The following is a 13,679-nucleotide window of genomic DNA, read 5'->3' as shown; positions in this document are numbered from 1 at the left end:
CCCCACCTGTTGACTCAGGGATCGAGACGTGGCTGCACGATCCGTTACAGCCATGCGGATAAGATGCCTGTCATCTCGACTGCTAATGATACGAGGCCGTTGGATCCAGCACGTCGTTCCGTATTACCCTCCTGAACCAACAGATTCCATATTCTGCTAACTGTCATTGAATCTCGACCAACCCGAGCAGCAATGTCGTGATACGATAAACCGCAATCGCGATAGGCTAGAATCCGACCTTTATCAAAGTCTCAAACGTGATGGTACGCATTTCTCCTCCTTACACGAGGCATCACAACAACGTTTCACCAGGCAACGCCGGTCAACTGCTGTTTGTGTGTGAGAAATCGGTTGGAAACTTTCCTCATGTCAGCACGTTGTAGGTGTCGCCACCGGCGCCAACCTTGTGTGAATGCTCTGAAAAGCTAATCATTTGCATATCACAGCATCTTCTTCCTGTCGGTTAAATATCGCGTCTGTAGCACGTCATCTTCGTGGTGTAGCAATTTTAATGGCCAGTATTGCATTTAGGTGACAATGAAATTACTACGATCGACAGACGGGATTCATTGTTCAGTACATCAAGGAGCACTGTGCGCTAAATTTCCAGGCTCGGAGCACGTGACGAAACTGGTGGTCCGATAGCAAAACGTCAGCTTTTGCAAGCTTATCCACTGTCAGTTGCAACAGTTTTCAATGGAATTAAACGAAGAGTATGGAGGCGTTATATATTACTACAAAGTACTATGGCTAAGTCAGGGAGTATGTCTAGAACAATTTTTCGATTTGAAACTCGCTATTATTGAATTTATGAAGGACAAAGGAGTGCAAGAGGGAAAATTAGAACATCTCGCATTTTAAGTGGACTTGACTGCCCACATTCATTGCAAGGAGTGAATCAATTCCTTTCTGATTTGAAGGAGATGCATTTAAAAAGGGACTCGTGTTGTAGAATGAACACATTCGGACAAATACAGTCTAGTTCCCCGGCATTAAAGAAAATGTGGGATTTAAAGAACTCATTCTGACCTTGAAAGAGATACTACCCAAGCAACCTTTTGAGGCCACAGCCAATCTTACATCTGTTTCTAAGCTATTTTCGAGACTGTTTGCTGTTGCAGCGTAAAGCGCCAATGTGAATGGGCTGATCTGCAGGGTAATTTCCGTACAGGCAAATCCCTTTAATGTTAAAACTGTCCAGGACGTCTGCATTTTTTTCTCAGGCTGCGTTTCCACGCCTGCGTAAGTAAGTTGCAAAAGTGTCACAATATTGTGACAAACATATGTGCGTGAAAGCCGTTTTTGTCGATTATGAAACTAAACTCACGATTACGTGGCAACTTAAGTGCGTAAATCTGTGAAACTGTCTTTGTCTGTCTGTAGGCTGATAAACTGTACCAGATATACGTTATATTATGTCTTCACCATGCGAGAAACAAATAATACTGAAAATTTATTTTGTTTTTAAGCTATGTTGTTAAGTTATGTGAAGTTGTGTGCAGTGCTGCTGCACTGACATTTAAATGCGCCGCATTCGCAGTTTCCCCTTCTTTCGCTCCTCGTGCTAAGACAACGCGGCGTGATGGTGGGGGAAGTATGCCCAGCTGCCATGCTGAGTGGTATGGCATTCGTTACAGGGCACAGCTCGTGGGCCGTATTCTTGGTCACCCCTGCCCTAGATGATCGACACAGTGTGAAAGCAAAAATAGCAGAAGAGTCTCTTAAGTTATTATAGCCATTTCATGTGAGCACTATAGCTATTTGTTGAGAAACAGAACATGGCAAGACAAAAAAATAATTGTTCAAAAGACAACACAACCTCTTCAATCGTGGAGTTTTGTGTTCTGGTGCTTCTGTGTCTGCTATTGTAAACAGCAGGTCACATATTTTATCTGGTCAGAGGAAGCACTCCATTTTTAATCTCAAGAACTTCTAAATTTCCTCAAAAAAGAAGATTAAGTTTTCTTCATTTGGAAGATGAACCGTGTATAGTTTCATGGTAGTCAACTACAGAAGACTGCTTTTATTTAGTTAGAAGAAATAATTTTTGTTGTATATACACTTCATTTTTTTGTATTCTCCAGAAAAGACTTCGTTTTCTTTTCAAGTGTGAAGACATGCATTTTATTAAGCTCAGGGGAAAAAAGGCTCAGTCAGCACAGCACTTGCCCCCTGAAAGAAAATGGTCCTGGGTTTTAAATCGGCGCACACTCCGCTGCAGAGTGAGAATTCATTCTGCAACAACATGTTTTTCTGCTAACATTTGTTTATTTCGAACGTGTTTTTGTTTTATTGAGTCCTCGTCATGAAACAGACTGCCTAGCATTCATATGAGGTGCTAGTGTTTAGGTAGTGAAACATTAGACACACAGATGCTATCAACACACACAGAATCTTTGGTCATGACACTAGGTGAGAAATGTCAAATCGAGCATAATCCACTCTAGTTGTGCACCAAGAATTTTAATTTGCAGTGTGGAATAGCAATTTACAATCGGTATAGCATCAAGCACAGCACATACGCCAACCACCTCTTGTGACTTTCCGGGTCAAAGATAAGTTGATTGAGGAGCCTCATATTATTATTTTATGTCCGCATACTATCTAGGAGCTACTAATTGGAGGAAATGCTGCTCATATAAACGGACTTGGGAAGATTCATTAAGGTGGGAAGAAACTGTATACTTTCCACAGACGTTGCAATGCTTGATTTTGGTTTGACATTTCTTACTTTCGTTTTTTTTTAATTATTATATCGCGTCTGTTTATTTAATGAAATTGCTGAGGACAGTGTAAAGAAATAGTTGGATGTTAAACAGAGACTGTTAACACTGTATGTTTCGTCCATTGACAGAATTCTTCGTTTTCTCTGAATGCGATCGGACTGCTTCTGGGGGCTGACAAAAGGTGTCAGAGTTTCGACTTTAAATCTTGCCTCGCGGGTTAAAGCATGATTGGTGACCCTTATCAAAAAACCATTCCAATGCAGAGAGTTGAGCCACGTCCGCCGATCAGCAGTTCCTAGAGCAACACTAATGCAGTGAAGTCGAAAAGCGGGATCACATGTGTCGCAAAGACAAGCCATCCGTGTCCAAAGTTAATGTACTGGGCGAATTACTTGCACCACAAATATTGTGGAAATGGAAAGTGCTATTGACGTGCGGTTTTCACATAATGGGTTGGTAGACAGGGACTCATATTATCAGCCAATAAACTAAAAGAAGTCTTTTAAAGTGTGTTTTTTGTCAAACATGCACTTTTTTAAATTTAACAATGCCTATTGAAATTGACATGACGCAAAGTAAAAGTAGAGTAAATTAGGTTGACACTGGTATTTGTTGAGGAGTCTAGTGCGAGTCGTTTACGAGATATCGTATTTTGAAAAGTTTCTACACTGACACTTGTTTGTGGCATTCGGTCTGCGCAGTCGCTAGGTACGATATTGTTATGTTTGCTTACAATGTGCTTGCATGTTCTCTGAGTGCATTGCGATTTGCTAATCTGTGTGTGACAGTCCCATGCAGTAGGTCGCGAGTGGACGGTGGGATTTACAAATGCAGAAAAAGCCGACATGCTCATGGTTTATGGAGAGTGTAGGAAGAATGCAGTTCTGTCTCGTACGTTTCGTTCTTTTACGGCGTACGCGGCAAGATATCCCAATAGACGTCAACCATCACGGCAATCATTTATCAACCTCTTCAATCAGTTACGTGTAAAACGTAGACGACGAAACAGAAGGAAATACCAGACGACATGGCGAAATTAATGTACTTGCTGCTGTTGCAGATGATGTGTACATTAGCTTCCGCGCAATAATAGCACGAGGAAGTGGCATGAGTCAGGAAAGTGTCCAATGCTTTCTCCGTCGACATAGGTTCCATCCCTATCACGTCCCTCTCCATCAAGAGCTACAGGGAAACGATTATGAGAATCATGTTAACTTCCATGCATGGCCATTAAGATACTCCAGATGTACCGTGTATCTTGTTAAGTGATGAAGCTACTTTCACCAGTCATGGCCAGGTAAACCAACAATGCCCATTGGCTTCGTCAGTGTGTAAACGCGTGGTGTGGGATAGTGAACCATCAGCTCATACACCTGTGTTTCATAGACGGAACACTGAACGCGTCCGAGTATCGTATCCTCCTAACAGACCATCTTCCACAGATGATAGAAGAGGTTCCTTTGCAGACTAGTACCTGGGGTACCAACATGACGGTTGTTCAGCCCAAAACGCACGAAATATACAGGATGACTTCGGGAATTATTTCCAAATCGTTGGACTGGACGCAGGGCAAGCTGAAAGATGCTGTCTACAAGGACATGTAAACTGTGCTCGATGATAAGCAAAGGCCTGCTCGGTCATCTCTGCTGAAATGCTCTCACTTGTGCACCAGTCGTTCCATACGAGACCGGAAGCGTGTTTTGCCGCTGCCGGGTATCGTTTTGAATACAACCAGTGATAGTTTCTCGATACTGGATAGAAACCACATAACTAGTGTATGAACTTGTGTTGTAACTTTGAAAATACGGTATCTCGCGAATGACTCGTACTAGAATCGTGCAACAAACATCACTGGGCCGGCCGCGGTGGTCTAGTGGTTCTAGGCGCTCAGTCCGGAACCACGCGACTGCTACGGTCGCAAGTTCGAATCCTGCCTCGGGCATGGATGTGTGTGATGTCCTTAGGTTAGTCAGGTTTAAGTAGTTCTAAGTTCTAGGCGACTGATGACCTTAGAAGTTAAGTCACATAGTGTTCAGAGCCATTTGAACCATTTGTGTTCTGGCTAAGCCCCTGACTGCCAATCCATTCTGTGGCGACCGCACATTTTGTGCATATGAAATTATTGTTATGCACTCTATTTACACGATTGCTTCTGACGCACTTTGCGGTTGCTGTCAATTGGAAACGCCGCATTCAGCTGTGATTGTTTAGCAGTTAGTTAATATAATTAGCAGTAATTAACTTTAATTATGGAGCGTTACTAATAACGGTCAGCACAAGGTTGTGTACCCTCGTCTTCATTCGACCTTCGAACAACTTTCTCAATCTGATATAAGGAGATCTGAAGTTTAACGTGGACCCCAAACCGAGTTTCAGCTGGGAATTCCTCACAATAGCCAATTATTACGAGAGGTGAAAGAAGCAGTGAGCGACAGAGAATTGAATGGCAGGGCTCTGTACTCGGTACTCACCGAGCAGTTGACGCAGACGCCGCCGCCGCTGTAGCGCCCCCTGGTGTCTAGGCTGCGCTGGGCGAGCGCGACGGCGGGGTCGTAGCGGCAGCTGGCGGCGTGCCCGAAGCACTGGCACGGCTGGCAGGGGGCGGCGTCGCGGGCCGTGCCGGCGCGCCACGGCTGCTGGTTGTGCAGCGGGCAGCAGCGCTCGCAGCTCGCGCCGCACGTGTTGTGCCGGCACTCGCACTGCGGGTTCTGCCACAAACGGAGTAGAAGGAACCGTATTACTAACCGACTAACACAGTTCGAGGTTCGCGTGATTTTTTATTATTTCATATAGTTACTGACCAAATTCGAAACTTTAAAATGCTGTCGTCATCTGCTCGTTAACCCGTTAACCTACAACCACGTGTGAGGCTTGTGGTCTCGTATCGGGCCAAATGTCATTACCGCGAGTCTGGCACGTGATACGCCGGTCGAGCTCGGCTTTTGTTATCTCTCTGCGTCACACTCAGTTTCGTGTTATTCTCGGTCTCGTTCACAAGTCGATATACATGTTCTCACGTATTAGGGATGTGTCCCCGCAAAATGTTTCAGAATGTAAATGTTGTGATGAGAACAGTGAGCTTTGTGTTGAAACTAATGTTACCGGCAGTGACAACAGTCAGGTCATACGTTCTATACGACAAAAACGCGGGCGATTAGTTATTGAGGATTATATCGCTGACGGAGACCGGCTACCAGAGCCCTTCATTTGGAAAGGAATACTAAATGGACCAAAAATCTGGCTGCTATACAATGAGCCTTGGCATACAAGACGCAACCTTACGTCAAGTAGGAGAAAATAAAAGAGAAGTGGATATTTTTAATATAATATTTGTTATAATGTGTTGTGGGAATATTGTAACCGAGGATAACCGATATGTAGGACAAATACGAACCAATCGAAACAGACTACGAAGAATCGACAAGAATTAGCTTCCTGTGTACTGCAATGAAATTAAAACGTATTTTGCATTATCCGTAATAACGGCACCGGTGAAAATACCAAGAGTTCGAATGAATTGGTAGACTTGCTGTGATACAGGCCAGGATATCATAAATTGCGATCGCCTCCGAAAGTGTTGGCGAAGAGCTATCGTGGTCGGTGATACACACTGGACACATTTTATACCTAGAGAATTGGTACTCTTCACCAAAAACTATTCCTCACACTGTCGCACAATTATAAAAGAAATATCATTGGCACAATGTGTGCGAATAGAAAGACTGCGCCAATAGATTCCTGCAAAGTAAAATTAAAAGGGAGAATTACAGAATTAGAAGCTGCAATCGAACTTCGCTGTAAAATGGAAAGATAAGTGAGATGTCGATATTATGATGACAAAACAAGATACAGTGAAAATGATTACATAAGGATCCAATCGTACTTCGAAACCAAGTTGCGTTATTTGGTACAACAAGGGAACAATTAGAATTGTTCTTCAAGACCAAATGCTAGCTTGTTTCCCAATTATGGGAAAATATATGAAAGGATATCGAAAAATTTTCTGTTATCTGGTCGATATTGGTCTTTTCATTTCGTGCATTTTGTTCAGAAAAATAAATAAGGGGAAAAAACGTAATTACGTTGATTGTAGGATTGAAATAGGCGAATAATTAGAGAAGAATATACAAAAACCGGATTATAAAGGACAGGACGAGTATCGTACGGAGATTTACCAGAGAGAGAGAGTGGACGCGAAACATTCGGCCTATTTTCATAAGCATACAGACACAACGGCGTCAAAGTCAAGGCCATCAAGAATCTGTAAAGTTTATCCGAAAAATAAAAAGCGTAGTGAAACAACGTGGGAATGCAAGAGTTGCGAAGTTTCATTTCATGTACCCGTATGTTTAGAGCGACATCACACCTACGAATATTACCGATTTGTGTAGTTGCTTTTTGTAAAAGTGCTAATTGTGTGAGCTGTGATTGTATTCGGGAATTGGAGATAAATGGTATGGATTTATATTATATTGTTAGGAGGTATGTTCTTATGTTGACGATTTAACACAGTAAGGCAAGTACTGCAATGAGAAAATATGTATCTTGGGGCAGCGTAGCTTATTATGCTCAAATTGCCCCGACTATATCCAGCCTTTATTTGAGAGTGAAAGCACTTAGCGATCCCACAAACCTTTCAAATGAATTCAAGCCTTTTATAAACTTATTCTCGCTTACATGCTTAATTTTTAATAAAGTATTCAGACGTTTGAAGCTCTTTTACACACGAGAGTCCGATTTTTTAAGGAATGGGGGGTTCACTGGTATAGATTACCGTCGTAATCACTGCAGCTCATTGGCCTGCAGTGCTCCACATGTCTCGAATGTCTTCCCTCTCAAAATCTGTTCAATGGCCCAAGCAAATAATATCCACATGAACGAGTTCTGGATTGTAAGAAATGCGATGGCAAGTGTTATGAGAAAACAAGGGAGAGCCGTCCACCAACCAGACTTAACGTTACGTATTAACACACTGCAGTGAGATTTGGTGCAGCCACATGACGTACATTACCACACTCCGGCAACAGTCACCTTTGTTTAAAGCGACACGTGTGTGCCAGCAGGGCTCCGATTTGTCTCTCATTCGCTATACAAAGCCGTCATGTCCGAAGAGATTAGGTAGAGGGAAATCGAACCTGCCACTCGAATTCATTTCATTTGCAGGCATCATAAAAATGAAATGATCTTAACATTAACTAGAAACGCACTGAAATGTCGTCTTTCGGAAGAAACTGTATTTGGAGCAGTGGGTATCTTGTCATAAGCGGAAACGGCTCTCTAATATTTCTATGCGCAAGAGACGCGGAAGCAGATATTTTCTGCTGCAATAAGCAGCTGCGATCAGTGACTCGATAGCAATTTGAGGTCGGTTGCGTTATATTTCTACATATAGACTCAGCAAAACGCTGTAAGTGCGAGATGGAGAGCACTTCAAACTAGTATTAGCAAGTTCTCTCCTATTTCAATCATTTATAGGGAATTGGGAAAATGGCTGCTATATGCTTCTAATGCATACTAATTTCTCTTCTCTTTTTCGCATGGGCCCTAAGCGGAAAATCGTATGAAGATATGAGAACTGTTCTACACGCATTCTCGAATATCGTTTATCTAAATTTACCCAACAGGATTTCGCGGAAGTAACGTCGCTTTTCTTACGCAGATTCCCATTTCGGTTCCATCAGCATCTCCGATAAAAAAAAATTTTATGAGCAGAACGTCTCTTTAAGTTCGATATCTGCTGAAGCGCCTACTTGACTTGGTAAGGACTCCAAATAATGAAGCAGTCTTACATACTTTACAAAAAAAGTAAGCGCTCAGAAGACACTGTCACATATGAATGTAACTTTCCACACGTGCATACTATCGGCGAGTATGTAAATGATTAGAGTTACGGTTCTCTGTGGCGAGTAGAGTGGCCATCAGTGTACATTAGTGTCGTGACCACGATTTGTATGGTATATAAGGGGCGTGGACAGCGTCACATGTTGAGTGATCACTGAAGGACACGGAAATACAGCGAACTGAGTAACTCGTACAATATCCAGTTTTTTTGGAGGCATTCGGATGTGCACTATCCCGGATGACCGTCGTCGGTGGTATGGCAGCGAGATGGACAGGGAAGCCATTCTTCCAAAGTTTCGCACAGTCACAGCGGTATTACTCCTAGCGTCATGGAGTGGGCAGCCATCGGGTATGACTTCAAGTCACGGCCGGTATTGATTGAGGAAACTCTGGTGGCACAAAGGGTGTCGTGGATGATAGCCAAAGGGGTCGTGCTACGAAAAGAAATGGCACCCCAGACCAGCACTCCTGGTTGTCGGGCCACGTGGCGGCTGTCAGTCAGATTGGTATCCCACCTCTCTCTGGGCCATCTCCAGGCACGTCTTGGTGGGTCATCAGGGCTCAGTTCGAAGCAGGACTCATCACAAAAGACAGTTGTACACATTCAATGAAATTCCAGGCCGAAGACGCGTCTGTAGACTCCCCGAACAGCGCTGGTATACAAACCTAACTGTCCTCCTCCATATGGCCCGACAACCGGAAGTGAAGGCTGGAGGTGCCTTCGTTTCACAGCTGGACCCCGTGGTTGTCATCCGCGGCACCCTTACACCACAGCGGTACGTCGACGACGTTACACGCCCCTTTTTGTTGCCCTCCATCGACAACCACCCGAGTTACATTTCATCTAGATAGTGCCCGCCCGCACACGGCGAGATTTCCTACAGCTTGTCTTAGTGCTTGCCAAACCCTGCCTTGCCCAGCAAGGTTGCCGGATCGCTCCCCAATTGAGATTTGGCAAGATGCTCCAGCCATCTGGGGACTTTGACGATCTGGCACAGTATCCCTCAGGGGGGCACCCAACAACTCTGTTAATCAGTGCCATGCCGAATAACTACTTGCATAAGGGCCACAGGTGGACCAACGCGCTACTGACAAAATTGGAAATTTGTGGTAAGTTCCTATGGGACCAAACTGCTGAGGTCATCGGCCCCTAGGCTTACACACTACTTAGTCTAACTTATGCTAGGGACAACACACACACCCATTCCCGATGGAGAACTCGAAACTCCGACGGGAAGACTGTGGCAAGGCGCCTTAGCCAGCCGTTGTGGCCGAGCGGTTCTAGGCGCTTCAGTCCGGAACCGTGTTGCTGCTACGGTCGCAGGTCCGAATCCTGCCTCGGGCACGGATGTATGTGATGTTCTTAGGTTAGTTAGATTTAAGTAGTTCTAAGTCTAGGGGACTGATGACCTCAGATGTTAAGTCCCATAGTGCTCGGAGCCATTTGAACCATTTTTGAACCAAGGCGCCATAGACCACGCGGCTACTCCGCGCGGCAACGCGTTATTGACTTACTCGGTTTATGAAGCTCTTTCTCTTGAATAAACGATGCAATTTTTGTGAAATTGTAATCATTTATCAGTAAATGTACATCACTCTACCAATTTCCGTCCCATTCTGATATTTTCTTCGTGGTGTGTCTTTATTTTTAATTTTTTATTTTTATTTATTTATTTATTGTTTGAATCTATACCAGTCAGTACGAGAGGCGCTTACCTACTTCCTTTATTAATTCACAAAAATCCTCCTGATGATGGAGGTATAATCCCGCGAAAGGCGATGTTTAAGTCATAATATAATAAATGTGGCCGGTTACAGAAGCTCGTATTTCCAGTTGCTGTGAATAGGTTCGCAGAAGACGGTGTGCCTTACCCCGTCCTGGCCGGCCTGCAGACAGCGGCTGGCGTGCCCCGAGCAGACGCACTGTCCGCCGATGCTGATGTCCTTGATGGAGTAGAAGAGGCGGCGGGTGACGGAGGCGTCGGGCCTGGCCGCGGCGGCCGACAGCTGCTCGTCGGGCGCGCGCACCTTCTGCAGGCGCAGCCGCACGTAGCGCGCCAGCGTGAACTCTCGCAGCTCCGCGCTCCACTCGTTGGCGCCCGGCCGGCCGCTCACCAGCGACGTGTGGATCTGCAAACCCCACCGTTACCTGCCGCATGCTGTAAGTTCAGTCTTACGGAGGAGTTACTCACTGTAAACAGAAAGACTCTAATCATTGGCGCTCCGTCCAGAGTCAATGCCTTTTTCATCTGGTTCGCCTGGTTCGCGCTATCATGTCCGTTATTCCCTAATCTGATCTTGTTTTCTGATCCATATTGGGGCCGTTACTTTTTCTTGTGTTTATCAATGACCTTTCATCAGCAAACTCATCAAATGCCAAGTTTATTTTGCCTGCAGATTATACAAATATTCCAATTAATGAAATTTGTATAGACGGTAATAAATTATTACTACCCAATTCATGTCGCTAAACTTTGAAAAAACACATTATATGCAGTTCACGGCTTGTAAGAGGTGTTTTTCACCAGTTGTGCCCAGAGTATGAGAATAAGCCGATAGAAGAGGTCGGCCGTGTTAAATTCTTGGGATTACAATTTGACAATAAATGCAACTGGGAGGAGTATACCACAAAACTGCTGAAGCATCTAAACAAATCTTTACCTGTAATGCGAAAGTTGCCAGACATTTGTGATATCACATTCGTTTCGTTTAATTCCATATGGTCGTACAGGATTATTTTTTTTGGGTAACACATCAAGCCGAGCTAAAGTTTTCCAAGTTTGAAAACGTGTAATACGAATTATATACGATACGAACTCGAAAAGGTCCCGCAGAAGCCTTTTAAAGGAAATACTAACCACTGTGTCCCACTATATTTCTTCATGAAATTTGTCAATAATAATATATAAAGTACACAGATCAATAGCTCAGTTCATGTGATCAACATTAGACTTAAAAAAATAAAAATAATCTTCATCATAAAGCTTTAAAGTCAATTACTTTGCTCCAGAAAGAAGTCCGTTAACAAGGAACCTACATTTTCAATATACCTGCACGGAGCCGTGACAAGTTTTACTACTAATAAAGTTCAGTTTAAGAGGAATGCAAAGAATTTATTGATAGCCAGCTTCTACGCCAGTGACGAATTTCTTACGAAACGCGACTGATGTGTATATCAAATAATCTGATTATTACGTAAAATATTTTCACGTCTTCAGCACTGTAATGCGATGAATGTGAATGAGTTTTGTAAATCGATTTTTTCTCTCTGGTGCTGCATGGCTACAACACCCTGAGAACTATCAAACGCACCTCATTGTACAGTTACATATCTTGTGACACATCCGTTATTACCCTTTAAATGAAAATATAAGACTTTTTGATTTATTCCGCATCCGTGAGCACCATTTTGGATTTGCGTAAGATACATTGGCATATCTTTCTTTACTGCATACATGTAGGGTTTATTCTGATTTTCCGACTTGTTCTACATCCTTGAGAATGTTCCCACTTGCACTAGTGGAGCGGAAAGTGCTGCTAACCAGGACTAATCTAATCTTGAAGGCAGTGACGATTGTTCTGGATTGAGTTTCACTTCCACATATCTAGCGCAGTGTAAGCAGCTTTGCACCCTCATCGTACTTGCGAGTCTTTTCCACTGGAAAAACCTTACTTATAACAGGAGTGCGATTTGAGAGCAGAAGAAAGAAAAGAACATAGCTTGGGGTTTTACATCCCGTCGACGAGGACTTCATTAGACATGGAGCACAGCGTCAGATTTTAGTAGGATATGGAAGGAATCACCTCGGGATTTAGGAAAACCGTTGAACACCTGAATTTGGATGATCGGATGAAGATTTAAACAGTTGTCTTCCCAAATGCAACCAGTGGAGAAGTCTTACTTGGTAGTGAGAAGCGCAGTTTTAACTACCCGCTTAGCATGCGTGTGCTCTGGTGTGTGTATGGCGAAGTGGGGGGGGGGGGGCGGGGGCGGGAGAAGGGGCAAGAGAAAATATATCACACGACAGTAGGGCCATTCTGCTGTTTCTAACTCAGTATCCTGGCCAGACAACCCGTTCAAATGGTTCAAATGGCTCTGAGCACTATGGGACTCAACTGCTGTGGTCATCAGTCCTCTAGAACTTAGAACTACTTAAACCTAACCAACCTAAGGACAGCACACAACACCCAGCCATCACGAGGCAGAGAAAATCGCTGACCCCGCCGGGAATCGAACCCGGGAACCCGGGCGTGGGAAGCGAGAACGCTACCGCACGACCACGACATGGGCATTGTTTTTAAAAGATCATTATTATAATCATTAGTAAGACTGTTGTTGTTGCTGTTGTGGTCTTCAGTCCTGAGACTGGTTTGATGCAGCTGTCCATGCTACTCTATCCTGTGCAAGCTTCTTCATCTCCCAGTACCTACTGCAACCTACATCCTTCTGAATCTGCTTAGTGTATTGATCTCTTGCTCTCCCTCTACGATTTTTACCCTCCACGCTGCCCTCCAATGCTAAATTTGTGATCCCTTGATGCCTCAAAACATGTCCTACCAACCGATCCCTTCTTCTAGTCAAGTTGTGCCACAAACTTCTCTTCTCCCCAATCCTATTCAACACCTCCTCATTAGTTACGTGATCTACCCACCTTATCTTCAGCATTCTTCTGTAGCACCACATTTCGAAAGCTTCTATTCTCTTCTTGTCCAAACTAGTTATCGTCCATGTTTCACTTCCATACATGGCTACACTCAATACAAATACTTTCAGAAACGACTTCCTGACACTTAAATCTATACTCGATGTTAACAAATTTCTCTTCTTCAGAAACGATTTCCTTGCCATTGCCAGTCTACATTTTATATCCTCTCTACTTCGACCATCATCAGTTATTTTACTCCCTAAATAGCAAAACTCCTTTACTACTTTAAGTGTCTCATTTCCTAATCTAATCCCCTCAGCATCACCCGATTTAATTTGACTACATTCCATTATCCTCGTTTTGCTTTTGTTGATGTTCATCTTATATCCTCCTTTCAAGACACTGTCCATTCCGTTCAACTGCTCTTCCAAGTCCTTTGCTGTCTCTGACAGAATTACAATGTCAT

At 43.7% G+C, this 13,679-nt stretch overlaps 1 protein-coding gene across 1 annotated transcript in view; it reads right to left on the bottom strand.

Annotated features, from left to right (window-relative positions):
* Window positions 1–13,679, bottom strand: part of LOC126262650 (laminin subunit alpha-1-like) — a 134,277-nt gene that overhangs the window by 94,015 nt on the left and 26,583 nt on the right. The window contains exons 3-4 of the mRNA XM_049959419.1: window positions 10,440–10,697; window positions 5,198–5,434 (exon numbers count right to left, since the gene is read on the bottom strand). Coding sequence (XP_049815376.1) covers window positions 5,198–5,434; window positions 10,440–10,697 — 495 coding nt within the window. The remainder of the gene's footprint in view (window positions 1–5,197; window positions 5,435–10,439; window positions 10,698–13,679) is intronic.

The sequence above is a fragment of the Schistocerca nitens genome, chromosome 6 (assembly GCF_023898315.1).
Source record: "Schistocerca nitens isolate TAMUIC-IGC-003100 chromosome 6, iqSchNite1.1, whole genome shotgun sequence".
NCBI classification, from domain to species: Eukaryota; Metazoa; Arthropoda; class Insecta; order Orthoptera; family Acrididae; genus Schistocerca; species Schistocerca nitens.
The sequence above is the reverse complement of the archived record's forward strand: the minus strand, read 5'-3'. Positions and strand labels throughout refer to the sequence as shown.